At 48.4% G+C, this 12,078-nt stretch overlaps 1 protein-coding gene across 1 annotated transcript in view; it reads right to left on the reverse strand.

Annotated features, from left to right (window-relative positions):
- Positions 1-12,078, reverse strand: part of NTRK3 (neurotrophic tyrosine kinase, receptor, type 3) — a 221,217-nt gene that overhangs the window by 14,112 nt on the left and 195,027 nt on the right. The window contains 1 exon segment of the mRNA XM_009335182.1: positions 6,437-6,511. Within this exon segment, the coding sequence (XP_009333457.1) occupies positions 6,437-6,511 (75 nt within the window).

Consider the following 12,078-nt stretch of genomic DNA (forward strand, 5'->3'; position numbering starts at 1 on the left):
AATCGGAAGCAAATCTTGCCTACATGATGGAAATTTCCTGCTTGCCACACTGATTTTCCCCAGCCTCATCCTCACCACATTATCCCTGTGCTAACTTCTATATATTTCTCTCAACATCTTCTAACCTCCAAGCTCACAACTTTGTAAATATTTGCAATCAGGTAGCACATCTCCTCACTCTGGTCATTCTTTAGACAAACTATTTACATACAGCTCTTTCTATCCTCAGCAATCAATTGCTTCACACTGTCTTTGTTTCTGTTGCACCTCGCCAGAAGCTGTCGACCTTATGGATACCCTCTTTGTGGGGCTGAGTCAGGGACATGTGGCTGTGTAATAAAAGAGTATTTAAAATAATGATCGCTGTAGAGGCACACACTTTGCTCTTTGACTTGGGTTCTTTACATGGATGAGCATTTGTTTCACTGGCACACTGAAAGCCACAAGCTTGCTGGGGAGCTGCCACCCCACAAGGGACTATGCTTAGTTCGAAGCGGACAGGGTTTATAAAGACAAAACGCAATATGGCCTGGAGCGGGCACAATCTCACTTTACAGCGATACTTGCTGTATATTGATCAGAACCGGCTCGGTGCTTTATTAGCCACCCAAGAGGTGCAATGAGCTGCTACTGGAATTTGTGCTTGATAATCAAAGGCATTTGTCATTCTTCGAAACGCTCCATGAGTAGGTGTTTGATTTGGGCGTGTGTGAAAAAAGGAGGACAGCAATCCGGAGCGAGAGGCAGGGAGGCAGCAGGCACAGGTAGGGTGTCCTGCTGCCCACCCCTTCTCCTGAACCACTGGGCATCCTCGCTGCGGAATCCCACATGGCCCCATGGACACCATCCCATGGGGCAGGACCCAGCAGCCGTGCAGCTCTGTGGCTCAGCAGAATCCTCCACCACTGGCAAAGTTCTCCCTGATGGCTTGAAGAGCAGCAGCCGTTGCTGCTGTTCAGCCCCCAGCCGCCCAGCACACATAGCTTCCTCAAAGCCCTCCTTTCTGTTTTGGCTTTCCCACATTTCCTAGACAAACTGCTCTGGGTTTTGTTCCTCCCTCTCACTGACAGGTAGAGGTGGCCTTGCTGCCCGCTCGTTGCACCTCCCCCAGCTTGAATTTTAAACTATTTAACAGCTTTAAATGCACCTAATGAGGTTTCAGTCTGCACTTTGCTGTCATCCCTCTGCTTCCCTGACACCATGAAGAAGAGTGGTTTGGAAACCTATCGCGGACTTCTCTGCGTCAGAGGTCTAATTACATGGTAACTGGTGACCTTGTAAGTACAGGATAATCTGCTGTGTAACACCAGGGTAAATTATCCCAGTACTTCTGCCTTCTGCAGAGATGGAAATACAGCCAGTTAAATGGTAATTGATCTTTGAACCATTTGACACTTGCCCAAGCCAGTGAGGAGTAACCAGCAGAAGCCCACTGGCTCTGCACGGGCCGAGGGACCGGCTCAGGAGCCACCACGCTGGGAGCGTCTGGTGTCACCTGGGCAAAGCAGGGGTTACTTTGTCACCCAGACTCTCCTGGTGCCGGCTGCCTGGGGCAGGGGGCATGGGCTGCTTTCTCAGAGCTGGATGCGGCTGTCTCCTGCCTGCCCTACGTTAGGCATTGCTTATTCAGACGGATGGACACATCCAGAGTCATCGGCAGGAGGAAGGAGGCACCAGGGGCATGTGGATGCCCGAGGGGAACAGGCACCCACCCTATCTGCATTAGCAGGATGGGGCCAGAGGTTCAGAGCAGCTCATCAGTGATGGGGGTGAGCCGTCTGGAGTGCTTTCTTACCCTCACTGCGAGGGAGATGCGTGGGAACAGCACCAACGCTTTCCTCTGAAACCATCCAAACCAGACAGGCACAGCCCCAGGCATTCACCCTGCAAAACTCCAGGAAAACCAGCCAAGAGATCTGCTTTCTCCCTCCCGGCTGTGAGATGCACTTCGTTCCTTCCCATGCTAACAGCCTGTTGCCCCGGGGCTAGGGGCTGCCTGTCCGACCCCTGGTACCTTTATGGCAACGAAGTATATTTGCACACATTTTAGACCTGCTGACATCATTCCCTCTGGAGAGCTTTGGGTTTTTATAGTAACCACGGTAATGATTTTCAGATTATAGACTAATAAAATATTTTAATTTGTTAGGAACATGAAGGTGGGCACTGTAAGATTCTTATGACATTTAAATAGTGCTTAAAAAAAAAAGGGAGGGGGGAGGGGGTTCTGAGCACATTTATTTTCCAAACAAGAGCACTCAAATAGAAAGCCAAAATCCCACACGCTGGTACCGAGATCAGCTCTAACACCTCCCCTCTGTGCCTGTTTCACTTGAATACCTGCCAAGTTAAATAAGCAAACATAGGATTTCGGCGTCCTAGTTGCAAACCTGTTTTTGTCAAGTGAGCCTTCCTCCTTAGTCACTCTGGCTGATTATGCTGCGCAGCAGTGACCTGACCTAAGCGTGTATGACTCCGTCTGCCATTGCCCTCTGTGGGCTGGGTCACAACTAACGGGTGCTGCAATGGGTAACACAGCGGTTTTGCACCGCTGCCTATACTCACCTATTTCTTTCCCCCCCTCATTCATTGCACACTCTGATTAACTAACTGGACAAGACTGTAAAGCGAGCAAGTCATGGGTCTAGAGCATCCCATCATTTCCATGGCATGCATCGTACACTGTGTGCCACAAGGCAGACTGCTGCACCAGCCCCTTTCCTCTGGCTGGGTAGCAATTGCACGGTTTGGAGTGAATAAGGCTGCGCTGAATAAAGCAGGGGCATTTTGGAGGAGGACAGTTGCCCTTGCAGCTCTATGCATTGATAAGGCTGATAGCTCTGTGCTTCGTTTCCTAACCTGTAAAATGGGGCAATGCAACTCACTGACTTCTCAAAGATGCTGTGCAGGTAAAGACTTGTACAGTAAAGTAATAAATGGCATGGAAAAGCCTGCCAAGAAAGGGAAAAATAGTCAAATGTTTAGCTCGGGGTTAGTTATAGCTGGCAAAAGAAACGGAGTTACGGAATGCATATTATGGAGAAGAATAGCAAAGAAGTTCCTTTGTTCTGTACAGTACAGCCTTGTACCTCAACTGGATCATATAAGATTAACGGCAGGTGATTATGTAAAGTCTGTACTACAAGGCAGAGGCAAGTGTGAGCTCGGGCCTCCCCATTATCATTACCTGACCTTGCACGTTCCCTTTTACAACCTCAGCATTTTTTTGTGGATAGGATTTCTGGGTGGTTATTTTAAGAAAACTGTGTTAAATTTCTTGCTCCTGTGCCAGGTACCTGCTGTTTAACAAACGGGCCATGACTAAGCATAGACTGGAAATTAGAAGCATCCCCGAGTTAAAGCAACGAGATTCTGGGACCGTCTTTCCTTAGGAGCACATTTAATAGTGGTGCTTGATTATGAAAAGGATAAATCTGTTGTGATTGATGCAACAGGGGATAGGATTTGATGATCCAGGGAATCCCTTTCAGCCCCCTCTACTCCCAACGAACTTATTTTTTAAGGGCGGGGGGGACACAGTGCTCTACTAATGGCAAACAACGGCGCAGCGTGTAGATACCTGCCGACGGTTAGTGGGTCTCCATCCCCAGATTTAACCACTTCCTATCACCAAGAAGGTGGAGCAGGGCTCTCCCCTGGTTCTGCCCAGCCTGAACATACCAAGCAGAGGTGGGCGCAAGGATCCTATCTGCTTCCGTCTTTGCATTTTCCAACTACTGAGGACTTCCAAAATTCACTGTCCTTCAACCAGTACCACAAATGTCTCAGCTCACAGGTTCCCTATGTATTTCTAAGGTACTTACCTGTCTCCCAACACCATAATGACTGTGTCCCTTGCAATCTTTTTTTCATGTGAATCTCCTCGGTGAAGATGAGCAGGGATCACCTTTTAACAATGGGAAACTGAGGCACAGAAGGACTAACGGAATTTCCTATGGTGACAGAGGACATCGGTAGCATGGAAGGGACCTGCAGCCCAGTCCAAGGCTGGGATCTCACTGCGGGACTCTTCTTCTTCTTCTCCATACACCTAACTGAGCTCTCCTTTTCAGAACGGGAATAGCAGAGCAGAAAGTGGTTTTCAGCCCAAGCATTCACCGGTCTGGGATTCCCATCCTCTGTCAAGTCAAGGGGGCTGAGCTTGGGGTTTCTGAGGGCACAGTGCAAGGTTGGTTCAGAAGGGATACACGGGGAAAGTGGTTACGATGTTCCTTTTTCTCCCCTGAGTAGTAGTAATATTCTTTAATTCCTACTTGCTAATAAGGTAAAACGCTGTGATTTCTGCAGGATCAAAAGGTGCAGTATAAGCTAAGGGAGTTTATTAATTAGCATGCTTTCAGGGCTGGGAAAAAAAAATAATAAAAAGCAACACAGTTGTAGATGATAGCTATAAATATGACTCAAGCATTACCTGCCATGACATTTTAGCCAAGGGGAGGCTGTCATGTTAGTGCTGGGCATGGCACTCTGATAGTGAATAATAATCATAAATGAGAGGGCAAGGCTTTCTCTCTCCAAAATGTGGCTATTCACAGACATGTGCTACATTTCTCCAGGGCCTGATCCTGCGGATAACACCAGGTATAGCACTTCTGTATGCGAGTGCTCCTCTGCCTTCCCAGGGATTGCTTGGAGCAGTGAGTGCTAAGCCCAGTGGTAAGCAGTTGCAGGATCAGATTCATAGCGTGCCAAGCATTTTGGATGAAAAGAGCTATAAAGAAGTCACATATTATTATGTCACATTGCAAAGGTCAACCCCAGTATTTGTTCTGTCATAAGAACATGATTGAAAGGCAAAAAAATAGTGTCAGGGCACAGGGGAAAATAATTTTTTAAAAACTGCCTTCAGGGCTGAGGATACAAAATTACATCAGTGCTTAGAACTAAATTCCCATCCACACCCCGCAATTTAATTTTGGCTCAGAAAGTCATAAATGTAACAAAATCACCTTTCGGTGGCATGTCTTCTTATCCACTGACATATCCCCTGTAAAATCAGCGATATCTAAACTCACACTCCCGTGTGATTCTGGCAACAGTCAGGAACTGCCAGAGCCCTGCTCCGTCACGGATCCCAGGAGGGCTTTGCGAGATCCACTCAGCTCCTTAACACTGTGTAGGCGTTCGCTTAATCCCCGTCGCTGCCGGGGCAGGAGGAGCGGTGGTGATGCTGTGAGGAGGCTGGGCAGTGGGACAGCTAGTCCTTCATCACCCGGCCAGGAGCATACACCTCATCTAGCAATGTCACAGGCAGGTTTGGGTAATTGGACCCTGGTAATTTGTCCCAGTCACGGCTATTTTGCAAGTATTTATGTCCATATCTCTGGGCTTGCTGGCACAGGGAAGCTACTGAGAAATAAAGTGTGGAAGCCATCACTTCCCTGCCTTAACTTATAAGGGGTCATAACTGCTCTGCACAAACAAAGTCTTTGGGTGGATTAGCTCAATCCACTTCTAAAACGGACACAAGCAAAGGCTCCCCGACTTTCTGGATCAACAGAGCACTTCCTTGTGTGCCAGCAGCAAAACCACACAAGACTGTCAAATTCAATGTCTGCCCTTCTCACAGGCTTCTGCAGCTCACTGGCTGCAGCTTGCTGGCGGTGGCTTCGGGGATGCTGTGACAGCTGGGGACCCACTGGGCTGAGCACCCCTATGCAGAGGCTTCAGCCATGCAGCGAGCACAACGGGATGATGGCTCGCCGCTGTGGGGGGGGGGGGGTGGCCCCCCCGGCTCCCATCAGCCACCACCGTGGCAAAGCTGAACTTCTTTGCACTGCCAGAGCATCAAACCCCCACTGACCCCCCTCTGCCACTCCACTGGGCAAGGGATGGGGGGAGCAGTGGGGCAGTGGTGGTGGACATCCACTCAATCGCAGCTGCAAGCACCCAACCAGTCAGACACCGAGGCTGTGTCTAGACTAGCAGACAAAAGGCGTCAGGGCTGGCATGTAATGGTCCAACTGTTCAAACGGTCTGGTTTTAGTCCACGCCAATTTGACAGCATCCAAACAACTGTTGAGAGGACAACACAAATGAGCAGTGCAAATGCCACCCTGCTTGGAGGCATGGAGCGGTTTAGCTGCACAGAGACCAACCCTGCTGCGCTCGCTGCCATCAGAGCCAGAGGATGGCCCACAGCGTCCACTAGTGCAGACACAGCCTGAACACCCACAGAGGAAGATTGCACTGAGGACTTTTGCATTCATCCCATATTATCGCACCGTCCAGACAAGCCCCAGAGAGTTGCTATAGTAGAAACATGTGCAGTTTCCATCACACACGAAAGCCCCTTTGCTGCCAAACGCACTAGACCCGACCTAGTCCCAAAGCCGCTCAACCCCACGTGTCATTTCATGCTCAAGCGGCACCAGTCCCCCGCTTCCAGCTGCCCCAGGGGTCGAGATCCACTCACTGTTGCAGCTGCCGGCGGTGCCGGTCTCTGTCGCTGCCACGCTGCGCTGAACTGGCCCTTCGGATGCGGCCCTTCCTGACAGTGAATGGGTGAAAACAAGGGAAGGAGACAAACAAAAGAGAAGGGAAGGGTGAGAGAGGGAGGGAGGGAGGGATGAAGCAAGGGGACAAGAAGGGAAAGGGTATGTCTTTAACCGAACCGTACGTCTTTCACTGGCTACAACATCCCAACACTGCACAACCCTTGCTGAGAGGGCATGGGGGAGGTGAGACCCCCTGGTCCTGGTCACCACCACCTTCCACCCCACACCATCACCTGCACCAGTATAGAGGGAAGGTGAGGGGTGAGCACTGGTGCTGGATGAGAGCCACAGGGTGCTCTGGCCTCCTAAAACTTCTCCTTGGACTGTGAAGCCACATCCCTTGGGGGACCTAGCATCCCTCTCCGACAGGAGAAGTTTTAAGAGGCTTGAGCGGTTCCTCTGTATCTGGTACTTAAGCATCCTGCTCCTTGGCCACCACCAGCCTTCCTGGGCACAGTGCAGGGACCCATCTGCCTCTGCCAGCAGGACAAGACCCAGGCCTGATGACTTTACTCAAGCAAGCTTGGGTTAGCCAGAGTTAAGGGCATTGTTGGCCAGATGTCCCAGTGAAGAATCTGGTACATCACCCTGTGCTACCCCAAAAGTCTTTGTCCCATCAGCACTGTCGCAGGTTGGGGGAGGAAGAAAAAACCTCATCCCACAGCTTCCGATCACCTGCAAACCTGCCAGTGCTCGCAAAACTGAACCTTAGGAGGGGATAAGGGAAGCAAAATGATGGAGCAGAGAATACAGCACTACTTTTTCCCGTGTGTCAAAGTAGGAAAGATTTGGGGAATGAGAGGGAGGAGAAGGGGTAGGGATCACAGTGTGCAAATTAAGAGTGAATGACGAGCATAATGTCCGCTGACTTTCTAGTAAGGTGTTCATGTTCCCACCGGGACAAAAAGGAGACAAAATCCCAAGATGGAAGGGCAGTTGGTGAGCACAGTGGTTTGGGGGGAGACTTCTGGCTGTGCTACTTAGGAGCTCAAGCTGATAGCTGCCCGAGGAATACCAAAAATACGGCCTCAGGGTGTGTCCAGCTAGTCATTGCCCTGGGCGCCTTCCTACCCTGCACCAGGGGTGAAAATCGAGCTGCTAAATGTAGCCGACAGCTCATTCTGCTTGGGGAATTGCCCCGCGAATGACTGACTCACCTCCCTTCCCGAAAAGTTGAGGTAGGAAATGGGTGGGGGAAAGGCTTAGATAATTGTTTCATGATGGTTGTTTAAATTGCCTCTGCATTACAATGTTACAGTTAGGGAAAAAGAAAAGAGAGATCTATCACATAAAGCCGCAACCTAAAGCCAGCTGTGGCAGAGGTATGGACATTGGAAAGCAGCAGAGCAAATGAAGTCATCCAGCAGTGGAAAAAAACATCAATATAATATAGTGCAGAACAAAGCAAATTCTACCTCAAACACAGAGCTGAAAGAGAAACATCTTCCTCTGTCAGATCTATTACCATGCATTTATTCCAATAACAAATAACTAACCCAGAGAGTAACCCAAACCTGATTTATTCCTCCATCTAAGTAAATATGAAGAGGCAGCCGAATCTGACTGTAAAAACCACTGATCTCATATGTTTTTCTTGTATGTATTGGAAAAAATAAGAGTGGAGTTTCTGCCTTGCTGCCAGGGGATGCTGGCAAAGCATTTGAGCTATAGATATTGTATCTTGTCACTAATGACTGCAGGGAACTAAAAGGGATTTGGATTTTTTAATGCTTCACACTAATTGATAATTTGGTCTCAGAATCCACAGTGGAACACAGGATTTGCTATATTGGATCAGTCTAGTGGCCCATAAAATCTGGCGTCTTGCCTCAGTCATGCTCAGAAAAATTATCATCCAGTGTCTTTGCTTATAAGGTTGCTGGCCATTCCTGTAAGGCCACACAATTGTAACAGAGGAAAGGTCCTTCTGGCCTGCACGGGAAGCCTCTTTAAAACCCTGAAACGCGGTTTTGGCAGGGCTATATTACATCTTTTTTTTTTTTTTTTTTTCTTTAATGCAAGGAAGAAACTCTGTTACTACAAACATTTTCAACAGACATGCTGCTGTTTTTTCCTCTTGGTCACCACAGCCCAAAGAGCGAGAAGGTGAACTTGTGTTTTCAGAGGGCAGATAGGAACACGGCTGGGCCCAGAGGAGGGGAGATACCTTGTACTGAGCCGGACACTATTGATTAGGCAGCGTAAAGGTTTCCCTCACTAATTCCTTTAGCAATCTCATCATGTGTTGCCCACATAATTGGATGGGGAAGAGAGAGGTGTAATCACTTAAGCATTCAAAGCTTAACACGCACCGAGAAAAGATTCCTATTTCGTGTGTGTGTGCAATTTTGTGCATCGTTGCCCCTTGATTGTACATCGAACATGCTGCCTTTGACAGCCTAGCCCTAAACAGCCTGTATATTAAAGACAGCTGCTTGCAAATAGGGGCTTTCTCCATTCAGCTGGTGTGGAGAAGGAGCTTGCTGTGGCTGTGAGAGAGGCAGGACTATGAAACAGGGAGGGGATCGGGAGGGGAAAGCCTGCGGAAACTCTGACCGTGCAGGAATCAGAAAGAAAAAAGAAAGGTAATGGTTTCTCTCCATGGGAGAATCTTAATTAAGGAGGACAATGAAGATATTTGCATCTTAGTTTTTCTAGGGAGGTCTTCAGTTTGTCTTGAAGCAAGGCTTTTCACACTGGGGAAAACCTTTAAGTCTATCTATCTCACTCAAAAAGTCACTACTCCACTCCAAAAATCTGAAAAAAAAAAAAGCAAGCCAAGTCATACTTTATCCATGCTCCCACTAAACTGGCTTATAATTTCTCTGCCTCCAGTTCTTTTGCTTATCATATTGAGGTTTGGGGATGCTCCCCACCTTTCCCGACCTATGCGTGATCTCATGGCTGTCCCAATGGTAAAGGAGAGCTGAGATCATGGTCCTGCAGGTGGGGAGGCAGAAGGAAGCCACTGGCCAGCTGGGATGCAGTGGGGAAATGGGTTCAGTAACGTAGAGAAGGGGAGAGGGGAGAGAGAGGGGAGAGTTTTACACATCCAGGTCTCCCTCGATTGTAAGTGGCAGTGGTCCTTCCAAAGCGTGAATGGTTCGTTTCCATATACTCAGGAGCACACATGCTGTTTCTGGTCCACCTGGGCTAGCGTAATGAAGCTTGCTGTCATACAGTTCTCCACTTTCTTCTGCTCTAGCTACAGTTTAAATAGGGCCACCTTGGTAAAACACAGGAACCACCGGCTCCTCTGGCCTGTCCTGTACAAAATCCTTCCTTGTTTCTGATGACACCACAGAGGAACAGGTTTTGGCTGGATGTCCACCATGGGAGAGTCTCTCTGGTTCAAAACTAGGCACTGTGCTCTTTTCCATGTATCTATCTCACAGCTTTCAGGTTAATGGGATGTTCAGAGTGGGAACAACGGGAGGAAGGGAGCACATTGCATGCAGGCAGACTCCAGCAGGTGGTTGGGAACTACACTTGGACAATACAAATTAGCACAGGGGAAAAAAACAGTTTCACAATCAGGGGGAAGAAAAAACTACTCAAGGATGGGTGGGGATCACCCTTTCTGGATCTGTTGGCTGCACCCAGGGAACACTGAAAATGGAAGAGTCCTGCCCTCCCTAGTGAAGTTTTATGGGAAGATAATTGCTTTGAAGGAAAGGGCTCCTGAAATTGCTGCAGGAAACTTGCTGTCTCAACTTTTCACAGCAGAGGTGAACAGGCTTTCTGAACTGAACTGAATCTCTGACTTCTGGGGACGGTGTCACTACCCCTCAGCTGGGTCCAGCATTTGACTGGTTACTCCCAGTACCCTCCCCAGCTCCCAGCAAAGCAGAGATCAGCCTAGACAGCTTTTAAGAGCAGCCAAAGTCCAGTCAGGTGGGACCCTCACCTCAGCGAGAGATGCATAGGGGAGAGTATGGAAACAGAAGAGCCCACAGCATATGTCCCACAATATCTTCCAGTCCTCAATAATCAGTGGCACAGGGATTTCCTGAAACAGGGAGGTATTTGGTGTTTGATAGCTCCTGATAGATTACTTTGCTTCTACAACTCTGTTCAATCACTTTTTCAACCCATCTCAGCTGTTGGCTCCTACCATCTCCTGAGACAAGGAGTCCCACTACTTCACTACCCACTGTAGCATCTCCGTTGGATCCGAACCTGCCATGAACATCACCAGGTCTTTTAGGTCAGGAAATACTGAAAAACAAACAGTTCCTTCTTATTTGACTACATCTATGATCTCCACAAATGGAAGGTCAGGAGTTAAAAACCATCAGGAAGCTAAACTGAAAGGCTTTGAACTCCCAGCTCTCTGGAGCTCAGTCCAATGGTTGGGAGAAAGCAAAAGCCTCAATTCAAATGTCTGGGAATGGGGTTGAGCTTTGATTGAAAGATCATAAGTTTGATTAGGTCTCAGTAAGCGTGTGAGGGTTTGGGTGGTTTGGAGAGAACATAGAGGGGTTAAGCATGGAGGTCAGTGTTTGGGAGAATATTGAGACTATATTAAACAAAAAATCTGAGCCAAATGACTTGCAATGCAGCAGCAACATATCCTGAGCAGGAGAAGGGGTGAGCGTGGAGGTCAAGTACCATAGCAGGGAGTTTTTATTTCCCAAAAACAAACTGCTCTTTTGTGCCTGTGCTTCAAAGAAGATGTCACCAGATTGTGAGAGCTCTTCACCTGTCACATCCCGCTCATTACTGAAATGAAATAAATGGCAACAGCATGAAAACAGCAACTCAAGCAGGAGAAAGACAGGTAGACAGTGAGGAAAAGGGGAGGGGGGAAACGGGGCGGGTGGAGGTCTTGGCAGGGTGGAGAATTAGGGCAATTACCATTTCTGAGAAAATGCCAGAAACACAACACAACCTAATTTCCCCAATTAATTCCTCTGCACTTGAGCTGTTTTGTGTGAAGGGCTCTTAATGTTTCAAACAGGAGGAAGGGGGGGAAAAAAAAAAAGACTCAACATTTGTTTTTCCCTCAGTGTAGAAATGGGGAAGCGTTGAAGAAAAATGTCTGGCTAACACACAAGATGATGCTGTTACATCTTCCTTTCAGGAGATAAGGAACTGTGCCGCGAATTCAATTTGCAGAGGTTTTTATAGGAGCCACAGAGATATCAAAGACCAGCACGTTCAATATCACATTGACTTTTCCTGCACGCAGAACACACCAGGACAGGCACAGAGACACTTAACCCATGCGCCCACACTGAGCAGTTCCCTCACCTCCCTTGTTTCCAGCCCTACTGCACATTAGGGGGAAACTGGTTCTTTTGTCCCCAAACCACCAGTCAGGGCAGTTGTGAGGCACCATGGCATGAGCCGTGCACACCTCATGGGGCATAGAGGTGTCATCTAGGGGGACCGATGGCAATGAAAACAAGGAAAGAAATAACAAATCAGGGGTTGGGGTGATGAGACATGTGGGGTAAACAGATGCTGAGAAGGGCACGTAATACTTTCAACAGCAGACATGTTCTCCTGCACATACCAAGACTATGTCTCTGCCTGGCTGCCCCCCCCCGTATCAGTA

This window comes from Pygoscelis adeliae, unplaced genomic scaffold (genome assembly GCF_000699105.1).
Source record: "Pygoscelis adeliae isolate BGI_AS28 unplaced genomic scaffold, ASM69910v1 Scaffold21, whole genome shotgun sequence".
NCBI classification, from domain to species: domain Eukaryota; kingdom Metazoa; phylum Chordata; class Aves; order Sphenisciformes; family Spheniscidae; genus Pygoscelis; species Pygoscelis adeliae.